At 37.2% G+C, this 22,966-nt stretch overlaps 1 protein-coding gene across 23 annotated transcripts in view; it reads right to left on the reverse strand.

Annotated features, from left to right (window-relative positions):
• Positions 1 to 669: 669 nt before the first annotated feature.
• dlg2 (discs, large homolog 2) overlaps positions 670 to 22,966 on the reverse strand; it is a 355,738-nt gene continuing 333,441 nt past the window's right edge. For 22 of the 23 annotated variants that reach the window (XM_084373899.1, XM_084373897.1, XM_084373882.1 and 19 more), the window contains 10 exons: positions 18,484 to 18,598; positions 17,958 to 18,134; positions 16,301 to 16,376; positions 14,433 to 14,529; positions 11,931 to 11,981; positions 9,567 to 9,668; positions 7,437 to 7,609; positions 7,002 to 7,111; positions 5,741 to 5,832; positions 670 to 5,028 (listed from right to left, as the gene is read on the reverse strand). In XM_084373899.1, the coding sequence (XP_084230025.1) occupies positions 4,922 to 5,028; positions 5,741 to 5,832; positions 7,002 to 7,111; positions 7,437 to 7,609; positions 9,567 to 9,668; positions 11,931 to 11,981; positions 14,433 to 14,529; positions 16,301 to 16,376; positions 17,958 to 18,134; positions 18,484 to 18,598 (1,100 nt within the window). In that variant the 3' untranslated portion in view covers positions 670 to 4,921. Of the gene's footprint in view, positions 5,029 to 5,740; positions 5,833 to 7,001; positions 7,112 to 7,436; positions 7,610 to 9,566; positions 9,669 to 11,930; positions 11,982 to 13,888; positions 13,935 to 14,432; positions 14,530 to 16,300; positions 16,377 to 17,957; positions 18,135 to 18,483; positions 18,599 to 22,966 lie in introns of all 23 variants that reach the window. The other variant, XM_084373896.1, reaches the window with a different exon arrangement.

Below are 22,966 nucleotides of genomic sequence, written 5' to 3' on the forward strand. Positions count from 1 at the left end.
TTAAGTGTAAGGGTTTAACAGAGAAATTATATAAAAATGTATTGAGTGATGGGACTCAGCAAACAACTATCATCCTCCAGGAAGTTACATTCTAAGGCTTTAAGCTTTTGAAAATGAATATTTCAATCACTGCCTGGAATATATTCTAAAATGCAAACATTAATTTTCATCAACACCATCATCGCCAACATGACTGAATCTAGCATGTTAGCTGTTTCCCACTTAAGGTGTTGCCTTTTTAAAAGTCTGTAAATTCTAAAATGTCAGGGCCTGACCTCTAAATGTGGCTGAGAAATGTAGCTTTAATTTCCATATAAAATATCCTTTAACATCCCATCTCAATTTTATCACTCCATGCAGGTCAGTTGTTTAGTGGAATGTTCAGGCGAAGCTCACCAACTCACGATCAGGAATTATCATGTCCCACCATACTGTAGTCATCACTGGTAAATCATTGAACTGGACCAATTGAAAAGCCAATGGAGGGTGCAAATAGATGAAAACATGCATCAACTGTACTGTGTTGAACACAAATCATTCTGAAAACCAGCTTACAATGGACATTGTTTCACCACAGTTTTCCACTTCCACTGTCAGTGTTTTTGTGGACAACTTCCTTCTGGTGAACCGTGTATTTAAGACTTAACAAAGTTTTGCTTGGACACCAGCTCTTACAACAGTATTTTTATTTAAGTTTAAAATAGACAGAAGTCTGATTGAATGATTCAAATCTGCAGTTTGATCATGTCCTTAAAGACAGCAAGTATCCCAATGCTTCATTTGGGTTGATATTGCACATCCACAGGAAACAGAAGACTGTTGCAACATGCATAGGTCAAACATCCTTTACATTTCCACACAAAAAAATCCCCACTGGCCTGTATCATGTAATATCATGTGTTACAATGTTCACAATGACTTCGGATGTACTGTATTAAATTTAGCATTAATATCAAGCCGGTATGAATGTAACATTTTTTTTCTTTTACATCTCATCATGTTGCTGGCCAATAACTAGCCAAAACAAGGGTCAAAATACTAGGTGTCTCGTTATAATTGATGAAAATGTTTTGGTTTTTTTTGCTGACACAGAAATGCTTGTTTTTAAGATTAAATGACATAATATAAAATATCTCTTCAGCCTTTAACTTTATCAGTACAAGGCAACAACGCCCTCAGTCTGACATTTAGATTTGATTCTGCCTTCTTTCACTGACGTTTACATGTGAAGGAGGATTAAATAAAATGTTCTATTCTCAAAAAAACATTTATAAGCTTGAATTTCTGCTATACAGTAAACCTTCTCTGTTAAGGCAAGTGGTGACCAATACGTTATGGAAAACTTGCAAAAGAATGATGGCAGATGTCTTGAAACATATTGCAAAAATGAAAGGAAACACTAGTGTTGATTCACACACATCAGTGCTGAAAATATGTGTTTTTCCATCAGCAAGTAATCTCAACCAATCTATGAAAAGGGACAATAGAAATATGATCCTTTCCATACATAAAAACATTTTCAACTTCAAAGCACACACTTGTTTCAGAAATGGCATGTGTTTTAAGTGCTTATCAACTACTGCAGGTACAGTATGCGGTCCATTCAAACAGGTCAGGGGTCAGTCTTCTTGGATTTCACTGTGCCATCTTAAACAATAATCAGTGGATTTGATTTATATTTGATTTAAAAACTGTATTAATTACTGGTATCATACAGTGCCTATTTTCCTTATCAAAAAAGGGAAATAAGTGCACTTTTGAAATGTCCCATTGATTAGAAACACACCTGCATTTAATGTCACTACTATATATACTTGAGAACAGGTTGGGTGAAACATGCTGTCTAAATTAAATGGCAGGAATACTAGAATATATATGTCACTCACAAATTAGTGTCATGGGAATCTAACAACCAATGGCATTGCAGTTAAAATGAACAGGAAGATTATCACACTGGTAGATGCATTAGTCATTTCAAGTGCAAATGATGGATTTTTATTTATAATATTTTTAACAAAGCGAGGTAATAAATTGTATGCCCTTTCAAACAAGGCAACCCACTGGTGAGTAAACTATTGGTGGATATATTGTATCGTGCTGGATCAGTTAAGCGTCTGTTTTAGAAGTGGATGAGCCCTGATGTCCTGAGCAAATGGTAATACATCTGCTTCATTAAGGCCTCCTGACTCTCTCAAGCTGATCCATGGTAGTCCTTGTTATTCTATCAGGTGTTCTGTTGAGCATTTAAGGGTTTTCAAGTGATTTCGAATGGATTTGCTAAGCCTTCTTTCCACCTCAGAAATATCTCATAAGTCAGATTGTAATTGTCTCATGGCATCTTAGAGGAGGTCAGCCATGACTGTAGCTATTAAAACAGCTAGTAACACTTAATAATAATTATACATGGTAAATGTATAGTTAATTAAACTTAAGTTAATAGTTATTTCAATGTTGTTTCAATGTTCAATATAATGCTTCATAAACCATTTATTAAGACATTGTAGTGGTTTCTAAACATCCGTTGTAACTTCCAAATAATGAACGACACAGTATTTATTAACCATTTAGAAATTATTAACATCAGTAGCAACTTCATAATTAACAATTACTTAATACATTGTTTTTACAGCATTTCACTGTTTGTAAACAGTGAAATAACTATTAACTACAGTTGAATTCTATATTAATTTACCATTTGTAAATGATGGTTATTACATGTACCTCCCAAACAGCTTTCTGTTTGAACCACAGTCAGGAGATGTAATTATTAGGCCTCACTGATATGCCACCTGAGGGTCAATATTACTGTTTTAGGCTGAGGTGACCAATGACTAATACTGTATGTCCATGTCCATGATCAGTATGTTTAAACGTTTACATTTTAATATCTAACAACTTAAGGACAGGTTCACATTTTTCAAGACTGTCTCTCTAGTCAGGTGCCAGCAATGAAACAGATTTTTCTTGCTGTAATCATTCCTCCTGTTCATACTGGACATTAAGAGATCCCTTCCAAATTAATTTTCACTAGAACTTATGGGGAATAAAAATAGACGAATCAGTTGGGTATCTTTGAAACTTATGTCTTTTAGTAAAAAAAATCTTGCTTTGTGTTACTAGCTCTCAGCTGCAGCTCAACAGGGAAACACTGTCTGGAGAAACACCAAGACATTGTATAGAAATTGTATATGAACCAGAGAGCAGACTCGGGTCACACTGTGTGTTCTCAATAAATCCAATCATTACTATCAGACCTTTCTCATTATGACTTTGGAAAACCCTATCTGAGGAGAACAACCCATCTGAATCAGTATCCTCTTCAAAGTGAAAAACTCACCTTTTAAGTTTTTCAAATCCTTAAAAGGGGAATTCTCGTATTTTTGAAGCTGGGTCCTATATTTACATGTTATTAAAACATATTTAGATGTTTAAAAACGTTTTGAAACAAGGTCTCGCTCTGTAGGAATGGTTTCAATAATGTTGTCAGACACTTAGAATAACAAACTCGGCATGTCAGTGGCAAAAACAAGCACTTTTGGTGGACATAACTTTGTTGCCCCAAAGGATTTTTAATCAGCCATTGCAGCTGTGTCAATCTACTGGACCGATTTCAAAAACTTTGATAAACATTAATCATTTACACACTAAAACATGTAAATATAGGGCTTAGGAATGAAAATATTGGAATCCCCCTCTAATAGTTCTTTAATGTTGCTACAGAATATTCATATCTGATCCTCAACTGCATTTTATGCAATCTCTACATTAACTTTCCTTTCATTTTCTGCCTGCTCTGGTTTTGGCTTTTCTGCCAGATCATTTTGTACTTTCAAAAAGTATTGGTCCTTTGTTTTTATTTCTATTATTCACTTTCTGCTATTAGTTTCAAAAGACAAAAATGTGTTTCAGTATTAAACTTAATCACTACTTTGACCAACCTTTACTCTCTCAGTCTAAAAAACATTGTGAACATCAAATGTCTCTTTCACCATTATTTTACCATCCACCCTAACACAGTCACAACATACTGCATCACTCAAATAAAATAAGTTCTGTAAATGACCTTTTAACCAAAGTTATATTTTCAATAATAAATAATTCTGTGCTTTTGTGCCCTCTAGCAATTAAAGTAGCAAAATATAGTGTTACATCTCTGTTGCCGATAGCAGCTTTCTCCCTTTACTTGTCATTGTCAATGCAACAGCTGGATGAGAAATGTCTGCTTTTAAATAATGAAAAAAAAATCTTACAGTAAATAATCCACATATCCTCAATGTAATGCCAGGACTCCCGTGTAAAAGAGATTCAGAATCTCAATGGGAGAATTCCTGGTAAAATAAAGTTTAAACAAAATGTCAGAAATAGAAACAGTAACTCAAAGAAGAACAGACCATGTAAACAAACACAAAGCAAGCTGTGTTTAGGAGATGCACAGATGCAAAATCAGACAAAACATCAAATTTCATATGATTATTTACTAGTTGTTGCAGTGTAAAGGAAGGGTGGCACAGTTGGAATACCTACTTTCCTTTCTATGTTAGTGAAGCAATGAAAGCTGCGCTGTGTATGCCACCTTCAGTTTGCCGATGTGGACACATACCCCATATTTATTTAGTTTTGATTACATTTCTCTTCGTTTTTGTTCAAACTAAAATCAACAAATATACAAACGGTTCATGTCTCAAGACCTAAATTTCCTAACACCTTGTGGTCTACATTCAGGAACATTCATGTTGAGTGAAAAATGAAGCAATAACCAAATGAAAGACAAGAAAAAAAACAAAGAAAAAAAAACCAAAGAAAAAAAAACCAAACATATTCACAATAATTATTAAGACTATTCATTGCCATACAGTTATCATATGTTACAAGTTATTACTAGTTTCTAGCAGTCCAGGCTCCCTTCCAGGATGATGAGTTATTATAGTTTCTCCTTTGAGGGGATCCAGATATAGGGTCCTGAATGTTCCTCTATGACCTGTTTGCAGTGGTTATAAATGTCCTCTAAGGTGTCTCCTTGAACCAGGGCTGCAAAGCAAAGGGAACTATTTATGTACTATACAACTTTGTATGAAGCAGGTACATTTAAGTTTAAATCATTACAGTTGCACATGCTCCTATCCACTCCTGAAGCCTCAATGATATAAAGCCCCCATGTACAGGATTAAGAGATTTCTTACTGGTAGGGTAAAAAAGGAGCCTCTTCGTCACATTGTCTGTGCTTTCTATAAACATACTCTCTTGCCATCAGAAAAAAAAAATGCTATTATCATATTAAAAAAAAATACATGACCTTGTCTTTCAAACATAAAATGGTTACACATTTCATTTTGACTGATCGTGGTCAGTGAGTTGGATTTAAGATGCTGAAAGGCAATGTGAAAGGAACTGTCCACCCAAAAAGTTTAAATTCAGTCATTAGCTCCTCACCCCCCAGCTGATGGAAAGTGTGTAAAGTGTTGTAGTCCACAAAAAATGTCAAGAAACGTGACAGTAAGCCAACGTAAGAAAACCTCTTTACAATACTAATTTTAGCATCTGCACGCTGCCGTGTGAGCACACCATTCTCACTACTGTTCTGTGTTAAGTTGGAAGAAGAGCCTTTAAAGCAGCAGTTGTGTTTAATCTAGGACCCAGCTAGCTTTGTGTGCTCAAATACTGTTTGAGCAGTGAGTGACGGTAACAGACAAGCTGAATATAGAAGAATTCTTCTCTGTTTGTGCTTTTATTAATATCCTACCTGTAAAGAATTCACCAAACTCCTGCTCCAGCCTCATAGCCCTGTCAAATGTTTTCTTGGCTTGTTCCTCTGTCAGTCTCTTATTCATGTCCCTGCACAGAGTCAAAGGACACAAATCATCACACGCATGATTTTTATTTCAGCTTCAACTGTGAACAAAATTTGGAGTAACACTTTTTTGAAAGGTGTAATTTGTAAGAAATAGCCAGAATTCAGAGGCAGCTTCAAAACTTTAGGGGACAGCATAACCGCTAACTGCTGCTCACTATATTCTTTGCTGTAGCAATTTCGGCTGTGGTGATTAGCAGCCATTACCAAGTAGTAGTTAACTGTGGAGCCAGTCACCCTATTAGCTGACAGAAGTCTGCACGGTCAACCACGTTCAGCTCAACCAGGCACATCCACCTTCAAGTGAACATGACTGAACACCGCCTCTTAGACCAACAAATGTCAATTTGAAGACGGGGGTACAGTGCGTAGGTGATTTATAGTGGCTCCAATTTAAGACTATGACGATGACAAAAAGACACTGCAAGCAAGGACAGAAGAGGCATGAAGCGGCAGACGAGAGAGAGAGAGTTGGGCATCAGCAACTGGTGAAAACGGCATGTAGAGCCAGAATATTTTCACATCTTACTCTGTGAACTGAGGATTTCTTTGGACCAAACCAGAAGTGATTGTGGAGACAAACCAAGATTGTTCTGGTGAGTTTTGTTTGTTTATGTTGAGTTTGAATGAAGTGTGTATTAAGACGGTGCATGGTTGTATTTTTCTGTTTTTGTAGGTGTAAAAATATCGCCTTTATTCACATTTTGTGAGTTTATTTTGCTGACTTATTACTAAGTGGTAAAATCGTTGCTACATACATCTTCCAGTTGCAATTATAGGGGCTATCTGACTATCACCTCTTGAGGTATAAGGTGGTATTACAAGAACAGGACTTGCTGGGGGTAGCTGGTTAGCATGCTACTCAGTAAACTCATTAAAAGATCTTTGACATGAAGCCAAATCTGTTGTTTCTTCAAACCTTGTTGATAATGTCAGTTGTTTCTTCGAATGTTTTAAACTAAAATTCTGGCAATGTCTCACAAATTGCTCCTTAAAGTGTTGAAAATTTTAATAAACCCTTTCAGTAATATACAATAAAATGTACAGTGAACATGAGAGCTAGTGGAAGAATGTAGTATTACAGAAAGAAGTGTTATTAGAAGCTAATTAGTGCTTTATGTGGTTTGTAATACAAGACAAAATGAATACTCACATTAATGAATCAATAGATTTAGGTTTTATGAAGATGGCGATGGGATAGAGTTGTGCTACTTGTAGTCGTTTGATGGCATTTCCAGACACATCCAGAATGCAGTGTTTCCCCTGAGACAGACATGAATTTACAAGAGATGCACCACTTAAGATCACACTCACAAACTCTGATCTCTCAGGCTATAATATCGAAGCTGCATAATGCAAGATTTTTTAAATCTTAAAACAAATCTCACATGGTGTAAATCTGATGAGCTTAAGTGTATCAAGTAAAAGCTCCATCCACAGAAGGATGTTACACTTCCCTGTGGTATAGAAATCATACACCAACCAGGTTGACATAAATGAGCTGTATGGGCCTTACAATACAAGAACTTCTATACATAGTGTTTGTTTATATATGGTGCAGCTTTTATAAACAAGGGAAGAGCCTCACCCTTTCGGCCACATATTTTACAGACTGGACACTGGTTCCATACAGATTATCATTGTACTGTCCCGCCTCAATGAACTTGTGCTCTTGGATGTCCTTCTCCATCTGCTCTCTGGACATCACAAAGTGGTAGTCTCGCCCGTCCACCTCGTAGTCCCTCTTCGGCCGAGTGGTATCTTTGGTGCAAGGAGGACAAGATGCTTTTTACAACTTAGTAGTTATTTTACAACAAACACAAACATTTCCTTTTCAATCTCACTGAAGTCTATAATACACATAGCAATGCTCTACATAATCATTAACACTGTACATCATTGTCAAATTAGTTGAGATACCTTGTTGTAATTACCACACAAACCATTATGGAGATGATATTGTCAGTGCTAATGCTTCTTTCATCACAAAAATAATAGTGTTACTGTAACTATTATTTCTTCAGGAAAAACAATCCTGCCAATCTGACCTAGTAGCAACCAGAGTTTGTTCAGTTGTTCATGGCAAAACATACTGAAGCTAACTGTGGTACACATTTATCTTGAAGATATCCACTCACATATTTAAGTGCTTGTCATGAAATTTGCACAAAAGAGCAAACGGCGAAACAGGACAGTAAATGGTGTCACACGTTTTCTTCCCCCATTCATGGAAAAGCACCTTTGTTGACTTTTTCATTTATTTAATTAATTAGATAACATACACAGATGAGGTGGAATCTCCACGTATATGTTATTAAGTATGGAAGGCGTTAGAGCTTTAGCAAAGAAACAATTCCTAATTGGAGAACACAATGTTCTAGACAGTTTTTTGAGCAAATTTCACTGGATATCTTTAAAGAAAAGAAGATGTCTGATAATGGATGCTTTTACAAAGGCAGGAAGTGGACTTTTGTCTGAACACTAGTGTCCAACACACTAACAAATTCTAGCTTATGCCACATGAACAGGACATCCAACAGCTTAAACGAAGTAAAGGGGATAAATAAGACTCACTTTCTACATAAAGGGATGACAAAGTCAACTCAGATTATCCGCTCACTTACCTTGGTGCTCTGAACTGTTGGCAGCTTTATATGGTTTAAAAGGTACATTGAAATAAAAGAGATGGGTAAATTAAAACATGCAAAATAAAATCTGCTTTGGCTGATGAAGGACACATTACATAAGGCACAGAGGAATGGGATGATCTAGTAAAGGTGAGTCTGGGAATAGGTTAGGTGCCATGATGTTAGAGATTTTTATCCGTAAATAAGCAGCATTCAAAAATACCATTCCGTTAGCACTGTGTCAGAGATTAGAGCCTGCAGTTACAGAGTGGTGTGTGGAAAGCTGTGAGTAATAATACTGATTAAGGTTGGTCAAATTAAGAGTAATGGTCGAGTTGTCCCTCCAACAGCCATCTCAGTGACTGAAATCATGAACCCCATCACAGCTTAACAGAAGTTTATATGTCACATTTCAGTTGACTACTGAAATCTGTCAACGTACCCACATCCCAGCAGTGTGTGTCAGTGTGAATGGGAGAACACACACAAAGGCCACATTATCAGCTCTTACTGCCACTCGACGGCTGTGAAATATAGCTGTAACTGTAAGTATTTAACTGTAGCTGTCAGTCTTTGGATAAATGGCTTTATGTGCAACAATGGCTGTTATTAGTTTTAACAGGACATGCAATGAAGCTTTTTTGATTAGGCATGGTTATTGAAGATTATATGGTTATATGTTTTCTATTTAATAACTCCTTAAAAAGGAAATACATTTAACTGTGTGTTTTGCATTTCACATTTTTTTGTTTGATTTGTTTTTATTTAGATATTCTAAGTATTTTAAAGACCAACAGCCCTCAGTGATTTAAAGTGATAAATGCAGTACATTAGAGAACACTAGTGGGATGAGTGGGTGATGTTGGCGTGCAATGAGGCTTATGACTAATGACTGACTTAGTAGCAGGTAGACACACTGATAAACACAGACAATGATTTCACCATTTCTACTCATTGTCAGTACCATCATGTCATGCTCGAGCTATTATGTAATGCATGAAAACAACCTGTAATTTCACATGTTTTTTGTTTCACTGTTGTCTGTGAACAATTCGAAATAAATTCCTGCTCTGTTTCCATTAACTACTTACGTGGCACACAAGAGCCAAACTTGTCTGGGAACTCTGATATCAGATCATCATTGATTCTGTCCTTCATTGGGCCAAGGATTATGACAGGTCTGGCATAGTGAACTGGAAGGAAAAGACAAGGAAAAACTGCATTTCTAAAAAAATTCTTTAAAAGACAACAGTTCATGATTATTTTGCATAAAGGTAAATTCTATGAAGGTTTTTTATCATAAGTTGTATGGGCAGGGGAGCTTTAGTTCTCGTGCTTGCAAGACATATGCATAAGTATACAACAGAAATTTGAATACCAAGTATGGATAACGAGATATGGACAATCGTGGACCAAAGTCAATGACATTCCTGCTGAGCTAGCTCTCTCCTGTCTCTTCAGCACACAGCATCAGAATTGATAGAAGCAACATACAAACTACATAGTTGTCACCGTGAAGAATAAAAATACACTGACCTGAAATCCTAGGCCTGATTGGTGGGATTCAGTCAATACACGATACAACTTATTATTATAAAGCAGGGGTCGCCAACAGGCTGCCCACGGACATAGACATGAGCATATGATTTGCCTGCAGTATATCTTTAGCATTTTATACTTTTAATCTTTTTTAATCTGTCTGAGAGAACGCCATCTGCAATCGATTTAACTAGGTGACAATCAGCCCTAGCTCTTCCCCTCCCATCTACTGTCACTCACACATGCTCTGCAGACAGAGAGATGCTCCGTTATATCATCTGTCCTGTAAACTCACTGATTGTGATGTGACCTCTCCTATTAAATGTAGGCCTACTTATGCAGCTGTTTTGTACAAACTTGTACGTTTACCTGGTTGTTGTGATGTTGCTCAGTGCACTTTGGTTTTGATTGGCTACATAATTAACAACAAGCTTCCCCTTACGCAGAACTCACCTGCTTTTATGACAACGAAATTGCAGGTGAAACAATCGTAAATGTGAGGTGTGTTATTTTGAGCAACCTTATAAAATGTATTGCTGACAAAGAAAGCAGGTAATGTTGCTTGTAAAAAAGACAACTGACAGGAGAGACAAACAGAAAGGAGAAGCAAGCCTGTGTGTGTGCATGCATTAAAGGATAACTACCGTTTTTTACAACCTGGACCTTATTTCTAGCAAAATATATGATCATTTACTCACCCAGATAACTTTGGTGTCATTTGGCGTCGTTCGGACGAAATTAGATCCAGTGTAGCGCTGATATATCCATATAATGCGAGTGACGGGGCATCGACACACAGCCTCTATATAACACATTATCTGCCACGAAACTAGTTAATTTCACTAATATTTTGTTATGATACGCTAGCGCTATTCCCCTCTGAGTCTGGGCTCGTCCGTTGTCAACATCCGGGGTCAAACTAGCAGTAGCAGCTACAGGTAAACAAGCCGGGCTGTCGCGGGTGCGCGCGCAGCTCAGAGACGACATCTTCCAGGTCAGAGGTAGTAGGTCAACCTACAGACCCCGGATGTTGACAACAGACGAGCCCGGACTCAGAGGGGAATAGCACTAGCGTATCGTAACAAAATATTGGTGAAATGAACTAGTTTCGTGGCAGATAATGTGTTATATAGAGGCTGTGTGTCGATGCCCCGTCACTCGCATTATATGGATATATCGGCGCTACACTGGATCTAATTTCGTCCGAACGACGCCAAATGACACCAAAGTTATCTGGGTGAGTAAATGACCATATATTTTGCTAGAAATAAGGTCCAGGTTGTAAAAAACGGTAGTTATCCTTTAAGTTGGACAATTAAAGCAGTACTGTGATATGTAGGCAAAGTCTTAAATTCATTCTAAAGAAAGATAGTTGATTATAGAGTCTCATTCTCAGGCTGTCAAATACTGACGCTCCCTCTTGTGATCAATAAACAACACAGAGCTATTCTAATAATTCCTGATGTGGGTTTTAATTGTATTATTTCACTCACTGTGTGTGTGTAGACTAGGGCTGTCACAATAACCAGTACTGACAATAACTGATATTCAAAGAATGAAATATTGATATCGTGTTGATGATAGACATATGATAAAATCATGTAAATAATCCACCGCCTCTTTAGTTGTTTCTGTTTTTAAAATCATCTAAATAATCCACCGCCTCTTTAGTTGTTTCTGTTTTTTCTCTGTTCTCGCTTTGTTACAGTAGGTGGCAGTAATGCGCCTTAAGTTGCCAACTAGTTGCCAACCATCGTACACCGGAAAAATAAGAAAAAGCTGCAGTAACAGTTAATGTTAGCTACAGTTGTTTGTGTGTTTGCGATAATAATTTCTCGTGAATTCTTTTGGCCATAATGATCAGTGATTACCAGTGAAAATCTGATATTGTGACTGCCCTAGTGTAGACTACTTACTTTCTTGCCGCAACACAGGTTCATATGAGAGAATCACGTCCTCCTGACTCCCTGGGGGTGGGTGGGTGGGGGGGGGAGTGACATTTTTTTTTAATGTTATGTGGACAAATACTCATTACTGACATAAACAACATATCGTACATGTAAGCTTATAACTATAATGGTAATAATAATAATAATAATAATAATAAATAATTTTTTTTTTTTTAATCTTTGATCTATCTTAGTGATGTTCAACAAGATGGAAGCTTATGCTAAACAAATTAATCACATGATGAACTGCCACATTTCAAATTAGACCAAATACTATATTATAGAAAAAGAAAATATTATAGAAATATTTCATTCATTTCTAAACATTTATTCATACTTTGAACTCCAGTTTAGTATCTCTCACTCTCCAGGTTCCTAATTGAATGAATTCAGGACCTCAGAAAACTTCATACAATATGTCATAAAATGTAATATAGAATTTAAAGATACCTGGCAAATAAACTGCTGTAAAACAGGTGGTGATTTTAATCACTTCGAAGTTACTTGATGTTCTTGTAACTTCATTGTAACCTTCATTTAACAAATCATTTGAATTTTTTGTTGTACAACAGTTACTCTCTTTCTCAGCTCATGGTGTGGTTAAGTGTATTCAAAATGGTTACAATATAAAAATACTAGCATGAGATTATTTGAAAAACACTTAAATATTTTGTCCCTTTTCATCAAGTGATGGGTGCAGGAAACACAACTTTTAATAAATTTTTCACTTAAATTAATATGGACATATGCCGTTTTTCCATTACATCTGCCGGCCTGGCTCTACTCGGTTTGACTTGGCGCGGCTGGGGTTTTGCTTTTCCATCACAACTGGTCTACCTGCCTGAAGGTGTCAAAATGATGAAACAGTAAAACACAGCAGATGTTTGAAAGAACAAACAGGAAGAGAGAAACTAAAGAGATTCCGTTAGAAGCTACAAAAATACTGAGAGCTGAACACGCTGACTTTTAAAAAATCTCTTTCTCTCAGGTTTCCTGCACAGATGTGAGTTCAGAATGGATTTTAGGTAGAGAGAGTTAGCTATGGGTTGGCTGTAGTCACAAGATGTCACCGCAGCCCGCTTGGAAGCGGGGCGGCTGCAGCCTGGCCCTACTCCGGAGCAGGTCCATTGCTGGTGTGGCTCGGCTCAACTCGGCACAGTAAAACTGGTGATGGAAAGGCAAATCAGCGCAGCTCGGTTTGACTCGGCGTGGCCAAAAGCGCTAGTGCAGAAACGGCAATATACGCCTATATCCCATATGACTGAAATGTTTACAATACACAACAAATTACAACATACTGTACCTCAGAATGTAATCAGAAGTAATAGTGACATGCTACACAAGGCAACTTCAGACGACATGCTCATAAGCAAAGAAAAAACATTATGGCTGTTTATGTCATGCAAACATGCATTTAACATAATTAACATCTGAAGAAATGCATCAGTAAGGGGTGCAACGATAAAAACAAATGTTGTCTGTTCAGCACGTGAAAACCCTACAGGAGGCCTGTAGAGTCTGTTCCACTTCAACCAAACAGCCCAAATGTTTCCTATGTTCACAGCAAGTGTATAAATGGATGTAAATCATAACCACCCAAAAAGAAAAAAACCAAAAACGGACTGGTTGACATCAGACTTCATAAAGCAGGAAGGTAAGCTAACTTGAATCAGCCTCTTTGAAATGTACTAAATAAAATAATAAAAAAAAAATGTAAAAAGTGAATCTCTACAAAATGACTTCTATTACTGTATCAAATATACAATTAAATATAAAAAACAATATTTTTCAGGACTCATGTTACCCCTTGTGATTCATAGCATGCTGCAAACTGGGATGCAGGACAAACCAAGCAAACGCGGCATGCAACAGTTCAGAGCGTGGGGATAACACAGAAATAAGGAATCATTCCTGGACCAACTTACTGAATGTCTTTGTCCCATACCCATCATCACCCATTCCCAGGATGTCCTATTAGCCGTCCCAAGAGTGCCAGAACAGAAGACAGAGAGGAAGGAGGACAGCCGCAACATAAGCAAAAGGTTGGAGGCAATGAACGGAGGGAGCTGCGGGCCCACAGATCTGTCTCTGTCCTGACACTGAGCAGCCAGCAGGGGGGAGCAAATACAGCATGATAGCACGCAGGCTGGCTGAACCTTAATGATCTCTGAAGGGAAACTGGGTTGTACAGTATCCCCAAATGGGGACATATAACAGGAAAAATGAAAGCATTGACTTGGCTTCTCTCCCTGCTGACTGATCAGCATCCGAGCCAGAATATCTCTGATTGTGATCCAACAGAAAGCGAAAGAAATCAAAGACATGAAATTATCATGAGAGGAAGCAGGAAAGGCCTCCAAGAAGTCTCTGCCCCTGAAATACACCTGTTGACCCCTGTCAGCTCTGCATGTGACCTACACTGACTCTCTGAACTACTACTAGTTACATGTGTGTTGTGAGCTTACTTACGGTCTGAATCACTGCCATCCTGCTCACCCTCTTTGTTCTTGTAGAATGGGAACTTTCGTGTAAAGATGAAATTCTTTTTACGTTTGTCATTGAATGACTGTGAAGGGAGAGAAAGCATGGGGCAAACAGGTATATATGTCACGGTCATGCAGACAAAACAAATGCTTTGCAGAAAGTGGGACGTCAAGAAGTTCAAGTTCTCTAGTGAACGCAGAATCTGTTTCTAGTTATTCCAGCGTGAAATTGTTTTCACTCTACTTCAATATTTATAAATATTGAGTTGTTTTTTTTATCAAAGTAGATATTTTTCTTTATTTTATTAGTTATTTAATCATGATTACAATGATGCTGTGTTTAATTTTTAGTTAAACGATTAAATCAGTTTTTAAAATTATCTTAAGTCATTTTCAAGCAAAAAAGGCTAATATGCTGGCTCCAGCTACTAAAATGTGAGGTTTTAATGCTTTTGTCTTTTTTATATTATTAGCTTTGCCAAGCAGTTTACTTATGGGTCTCAGCCCAGAAACAATCTCATTAACTTTGGTGTGGATAAAGGGACAGATCCAGGATCTTTTTTCCTTTTTTTTTTTTTTTTTGTGATAGGGTGCTTTGTGACATTTTTGTTTTTCATGGATCTTGGTGAAAGAAATCTGGTGTATTTAGGTGGCTGGTATCTATGAGTGTCTGTGGATCATTGATCTGCTGATCTTAAATTATGGTTAAGCAGTTATTTACAGTTACATATTGAGTGACAAAGGGCAATCGAGTTTGGTTTTGATTTAGACCTGATTGAATTAAAGGGGACTGCTGTGTGATGGGCATTTTTAACTACCTTTTTACCATTTTCTGACATGTTATAGACTAAACAATCAAAAAAATAAAAAAATATGATGTAACATTAATTTAAAATTAAAAAAGTTAAATCTTAATAACTTGATATAAAATATCTGAATAGATTCTATATTGCTATATATACTAAATGTTTTGATTGAGCAGCAGTTCTGCGTCTGTACACGAACAAAGACTGATTTGAATAATGACAAATCATTTTTTTCGAATCATTTTTTATTGTCGGAATCAGTAAAACTTTGGCATGGGCCAAAAAATTTTGTGAAATCTTCTCAAAGGGCCTGTCATCTACAAAAGCAGTGTAAGACTATCATCCTTACCCTCTTGGTAATAATACCATAGCTACCAGAACTTCTTGATGTGCCACAATTGCACAAGAGGTATTTAAAGTAAGAGCAAGGTGAGAAACAGAGACCATGCTATGAGAATAGTAACATAAGCGGGGTATAGTCATAGATAAGATTGTCATATGCACACAAAAACACATGCAGTGATGGAAAGAAAAAAGGAACTTTAGAGAATGAGTCTTCAAATAATGATGAGTATGCTGAATATAATCAGTTGAAGACAAAATCTGCTGCTTATGTGTAATTTTGTACAGCAACAGTTTTGAGTCATGCATGAGTGTGGTAGTTGTTCAAAGCTCAGACATTATTTACTCCTAAAGTTCATGTTACTTAATAAAAATCTCACATATGCTATGGTGGGTTTAGCTCTCAAATTGGTATAATATGGTTGTATTTTTAATACATTTGTATCAATAAAATATCTGCATGAAAAGTGGAACATTTAGCACAAAACCTGAAAGTATCAAAAGTAAATATGAATGGACATCAAACAACAGTGAGAACACTAGAACATATATGGCACAGGTAAATGTGGTTACACAGGAAGCCATGCAGTGACTGTAAAGACTTAAACTTTCACACAGCAAGTTCACAGTTACTTGTGAGCTACACTATGAGTCATCAAATCAATGCGGTAAATTGCCACTTTGCAGCTCTCATAAAGTCACTTACCCCTTTAGAATCAAATGACCCTGGCTTGGCATTGAATTTCACAGTCTTCAGACGCGCCCGCTCTTTCCTTTCAACCCTGCCAAGCAAAGAGACATGTCAGTCAGTATCAACCCAAGAGATGAAATGATATTACTCATGCTGACACTATGTTCCACTACACAGAGTAAGTCTACATGTACAAGTACCTTAAAATTTCTCCTCAGCCATTGCTACAAACTATGTATGTGCAGGAATATCAAGATGTCTTTAGTGAGCTATGTTATATGTGCTTGCATCAAATATGCAGTGATGTTGCTAGGTATGCATCTCTGACGCATTAAATTCTGGAAGGACGCAGAGAAATCACTATTGCTTCTGACCATCTGTGCACTGTGTGCATGACTCAGTCATTGTAACGTGATACTTTGCGCTGCAACAAAGACAAATCCTTGACACACAGAGTTCAACAATCAAAGCTACAGACTTGGTGTGGGTTAATAAACTAATTGGGTCACTGTCAAGCATAATCAGCTCTTGATCGATTCTGTATTCTCTCATCACAATGATGAAGGATGATGCTTTGCTGTTCAGGAGACGTGCTGTGTTGAAATCATAGAATAAACCACCATTTAGTCTGTTTGAATTTTGTAGATAAGTATATCAGGATGTTGTGATAGGGCTGTAGGCCTACCTGACTCAGGATTTTATAGGGTGAATGCAGTTTGGCTGTTCACTAAAAATAATTGATTATTCATCTTTTTAAAGTTCAGCACCTCACTAAACTTCTTTATCAGCCCAGATTGGTATTACCTGCAGCCTCAGACTTGTGTTTTAGCGCCTTTCTTCATCATCTGTGATGTGAAATTATCAGATTTCCACACAGTCAGAGAAAGTCAAAGTGTGCATCCTGCTCCTGGCCAGATTAGGATTTGTTGCACCCAAATTGCAGCTTCACTCATCTGTTAAACACCATGACACATTGTCAGTTGGATTTTTTTTAACTAGTGCGGCAGCTAATTTAAAAGTATATTTATGGTTCCCTTTATATATCATTCCTCATTGAGATGTTATCCCTGTGCATTTTTGTAAGCTTCTATGTTTTATTCTGTTTTTGTAATGACAAAATCAGTCTCTGACCGACTGACTCATCAACTGTCAGGGGACAGCACAAGATGTGCCAGTGTTTTGTTTTCAGATTTGTGATTTTATTTGTTTTTATTTGTTTAATTTTAAGAGACATTTTCATCAAATATATAACCATGATTCTAACCATATAACATTAAACACAAGTTTAACACTACAATTAATCAGAAATCACAAATTATATTTTGGACCCACATTTGAGTGGCTCTCAGGGACTCACTACATTGAAAACCTAGCAACATCACTGAATATGTGCATGCATGCACTCAGGTCACCTTTATGCAAGTGTAAAGATTTCGACTGCTTTTTTGATTTGGGTTCATTGTGAGTCAAGTCATCCTAATGTACAGTAGGTGTGTGCTTAGGCCACACCCTAGTAATTGATAAAGACACACTTGCTGTTGAATCACAGTTTTTTCCAGATATGGCACTGCAGTGTCACTGACTAACAATTGTGCCTATTTTATACTTACAAATCATTCTACAGACATCTAGAATAGCCACAGCTAGAAACACATTTCTGTGCACTGCTCACCGTCTCTTGCTGGGGATGACACCCATTTCCTCACTGTCCCCTTGTGGGGTAACACGACGGGCCTGCCACCACTCATCATCGGAGGCATTGATGACGTGGAGGATGTCCCCGTACCTGAAGCTCAGCCCTTGGCTGGGGAGGCCACTGTCCTTTGACTTCTCATAATCAAACAGTGCCCTATTCAGTAGAAGATGACAGGATTATCAGGATTAGTACTGCAAATGCACTAAATTCCGACTGTTTCGTTGTCATAGCTCCATGTGAGGTCTCGTCTCTTTTGGCAGAGAGAGACTAGAAGCACAGCTTTACCAGGTCAGAGAGAAAAAGTGACTGTTGGTCCATGGGGGTTGCTATAATAAGAAATGTTTCTCTCAGTCACAGATTTCAAACCTGGTTTTACATGTATGTGTGTTCATCTTTACATAAATACAGGACAGCTTATAATAGATGGCTTTTCATTTTCTATATTTTATCCGAATTTAGCTTAAACATAAAAAACTAGAGTAAAATCTAAAAAAAGACCAACCTCACGTAAAGCGATCTCTTTTGATTGGTTCGCAGGGATCCTGACCCAGAGCTCATGCTGTGGTTCATCATCTGTTCCCGCAGGTCATGGATTTTGGCCTCAAAACGCCCGTACTCTGCAAGACAAAATTAAAATGAATCAAGAGTGACAGCCAGGTCTCCATCCAGACTCCAGTGCTTCATGGGAAAGAGGAGATCAACCTGATGACGGAACTAAAACTGAAAGTGTCCCCTGTTAAGTAAAAAAATCATGATTTAATTTCTTGTATATTCTCACTTCAGTAAAATGAAAAAAGATGATGATAAACAAAGTGTGTTTATGGAAGAGTTGTACTCCAAATGTGGCATTGTAGATGATTTTCATTATGAACTCTAAACATTGCACTGGATGCACATCTAGTAATATTTCAGACTGAGATTTTGCTATTTCTTTTAACTTAAGATGGTGTATTGAAGCCCATAGAGGACTTTATTAAAATGATAATTATAATATAAGTTTGGCATTTTCATTTTCACTCAAACAATGCATACATATGTAGAAAATGCTATTGAAGAATTACTTTTTAACTTTCCATGATGACTTTAATAAAGTCCCCAATGTGTTTCCATACTGGTGACATGTAATCACTCTACAGATGCAATACTAACACAATTCAAGTGTCAAGTTACCAGAGCAACACGTCAACATTTCCACAATCATCAAGCAATTATTGCCAGACCGTATGTAATGAACAACTCAAACCTACACAGCAATTATTTTGATTTGCATTATTTAGTTTGTTTGTGTGGTGCATTTCATATGACCCATCTGGATTTCCAGTCTGAGTTGTCTGAAGCCATGAACTGAATTGCTCCTGGCAAAAAACAAAGGGGATGTCAGGATTTGAAAACCCATCACTCTGTTGACAAGTCCGCTTTTCCTGACAGTGCAAAAAACGCTAGCTTGAGGCGTGGCTGGCTAATCTTTGAGATGACTTGAGATCACTTTGAGAAGATCAACAAATAAAGTTCTGTCATGACACAACCAACCACTGACAGCACAATCTGTATTCTACACATCAAAGCAAGAATAGATGTACTATGAATATAGCTAAAAATACTAAATATATCGTAATATTTTTTCAGTATTTTCCAAGAAAACATGTTCCCCAGTGATAACTGCTGCGCTTCCATCAAACTCTTTCTTCTTTCTCTGATACTGATGTGCTTCTTCGTCATCTACGAGTTGGACTACTAAAGAAATAAAGGCTGAGCTGATACATGTGAACCAAGGTAACTAAAAATGGGGAATTTCCCTCAAATATTAGACAATCATCTAATTCAAAATGCAAAATCACAATCAATTTTTTTTAGAAAAAGACATTTCTACATTATTGGATTCAACCTCATCTCTCTTTTGTTTTTCATGACCATCTGATATGTCTCACATACCTCTCTGCACGTCAGGTTGATGTTCTTTCTTCTACTGCTGCCATCTCTTTCTTATTACATGTCCCCCTTGTGCTCCTTCTCTCTGTTCTCTAGACACAGTCCAACTCTATGCTAAATGCAACACTGAGTAGAGAAAGGGAACCACCTCTCTCTCTCCTGTGGCTGCTCTTAAACAGCACAGGGGCGGAGACAAGCGGCAAACAGGTTAACTGTTTTTAAACCGGTGCATGCTTTATCAGTTGATGTGAAAACTCCAACAAGACAACTCCTTTCATTTTACTTTATGTATATCTGATCATACAAAATGAGATGTATCATAAATCTATAACTAAGAGACACATAAGGGAGGAAAAGATGATTATTGGCTTCACACACTCCAAGAGTGTTCAGTATGTGTGACTGAGTGCTACAATATATAAGAAAACATATACTCCATGATGTTTCCCATTTTTGATGTTTACAGGCCTGCGCTCTCACAATATTTGTATAAATGGATATAAATTCATACCACGCACCCCTGAAGTTAACAAAAACAGACCGGTTGCTGTCAAACTTCATAAAGCAAGAAGATAAGCTAACTTGAATCAGCCTCTTTGAAATTCGCAAATAATTAAAAAAACATGGACCAACGAGGGAAAACCAGAAGAAACTAAATTCTTTCATAAACATAAAATCTCTTTCCACACAAAGAAATTCTTCAGTGATCAGTAAAAGAGCGCCAAGTATCGTCTTTCCTCCAAAACACAGCTCTAGTCTATAAAACACCTGCTGACTCGGACTCTGTCTCTGTGGTTCTTGTCCTCTGTCTCTCAACTCTCACTTGGCTTTTGCTCATCATCCTTTGGGCTCTCTGTTTGTGAAGGCCCCCCTACTTGGCCATGCAGCCAACAGGCATTGTAGAGTATTGGCTGTTTTTCAATTTTACCTGAAAGCTAAACAAAACTCCAGAATTAATTCTGAACTGAGAAGAAAAATGGCAAGGCTTCCTAATGGGGTCTTCATATATAAACAAGTTAAATTTAAGGCTTTTTAATACCACTTTAAATTAAATTAAGACCAAACCTGAGTGGAAAAGTGGATAAAAAAACATTATTATTATTATTATTAGTAGTAGTATTAGTAGTAGTAGTATTAGTATTATTACAATATTCAGAGAACTTTTCATATCAGTGGACAATATCCGAGCAATCAAAATTGACAGTTGCAAAATAAAGTAACTAGAGAAATACTGTTCTTTTGAAGGACAAAAAAATTCTGCAGCTGATGAACTGCAAAGAAGCCACTGTACCACATTAAGTAATATCATTGACCAGCTCACAATACCAGCTTCATTTCAGATCTTGTATTTCTATTATACGACTACCTACCCAAGAACAATGACATATAACACACATGTATTTAACATATAACAATGTGAATGAACAATTTTCATCTGAAATGTAAAATATGGAACAGAAATTTTCATTGGGAAGGTAAGGAGGAGAAAAAAAATGACTGACTGATATTGTTAGAGGTGGCCTCACGATTTCATTCGATCAAGATTCGGCAGTCAGCAATTTGAATGAAAATGATTCTCGATGCATAGCGATGCATCTCAGTGTATGGTATCATCAATGATCTATATTACTGCACTTGGCTACTTTTTCATCATTTAAATTCCCCTTTTATTCAGAAAGACCTTCCAATAATCAGACTACAACAGTCTACAAAATAAAAGCTGCATCTTTTCAATACATTAACATTACAAAAACAAAACATTTATCCATCTGCAGTGCCTTACACGTCTGTTGTAATCTACAATAATATTGTTTTCACATGGCAGTTTTAAGATAAGGCATTTATTGACTGTGCTGCAAGTTGGACGCAAAGCTGACAGTGCCTCCTCAGATCTTGGCTGATTAGCTGGGCTTGCTGTAACAGTTATTATTTATGGCTGCAGATGTTAGCTTCAGGTGACAATGGCTAACGTTATTAGTAATTGTTGTCCTGCTTCAGTTGGGCTGCAGTGACTCACTATTACCTCTCAGGCCAGGAGGATTTATTACAGAATGTATTACAGAAGGGACAGCCGTCCTGGCTGCGGGTCGCTGAGCAGTAGATATCTCTGGAATGCAATACAAAGGCATCTTGGACATAATACCAGAACTGCTACTTCTTTACACTCTGTTGATAGGGTTAGTTCATGTTTTCAGTATTTTAAACTTAAACTATGTCCAGATCTTACAAAATGCACCTTTAATGTAGTTAACTTTGAGACTTTTTGGCTCCATCCGTCCTAACTCTGCAGCTTGTCATTGAGCACAACAAGACCGGAGAACACATGCTGGATATTAACTGTGGACTTGTTTTTAAGTCAAAGTAAATTACTGTGGTTACATGCTGCTATTTAGACATTGACCTCTAATTGTCGGAATAGCAGCATTAAAATAATTTTTCAAGCGTCCCACTATTTCGACATTTGTTTTTTCATTGTCGGAGTAGCGGCACTTTACTATTTTTCAAACATTCCACTTTTCCGACATTGATTGATTACGTTGTTGTCAGACGTTTCCTTTCCTTTCCTTTTTTTTTTTTTTTTTTTGCATCTGAGACACTGTTTCTCATAGAATACATATACACAAATACATAGGCCTATTAGCAGGGTATGCCCGGTGTTCCGACTCCCAGTAATTACGACGTGTATTAGCCCAACTAATCCGGCCCAGAAGCAGGATAGGAGTACATGTTGACTGAGATATCAACTTAATCTTCTGTATTTTGACGGCGCCACACAGTCTAGTCAAAAGCGCGTAGAGGGTCCGGCTCCTGTTCTTGCATTTTTCATGTTTTAAAACTAATAAACAGGCGGAATAGTGGTTCTAAAATGTGTCGGAATACCGGCATGTCTAGATAGAAACATGTCGGAACAGCGGCATGTCTAAATAGAGACATATCGGAATAGCGGGATGTCTAAATAGAGACATGTCGGAATAGCGGGATGTCTTATGCTATCTTAGCAAGGTCTGTTTTTAGCTGGTTACGGGCACTTTTGACACTTTTGTCATGACTGCCAG

Source organism: Pagrus pagrus (assembly GCF_965226575.1).
Source record: "Pagrus pagrus genome assembly, chromosome: 14".
In the NCBI taxonomy this organism is placed as follows: Eukaryota; Metazoa; Chordata; class Actinopteri; order Spariformes; family Sparidae; genus Pagrus; species Pagrus pagrus.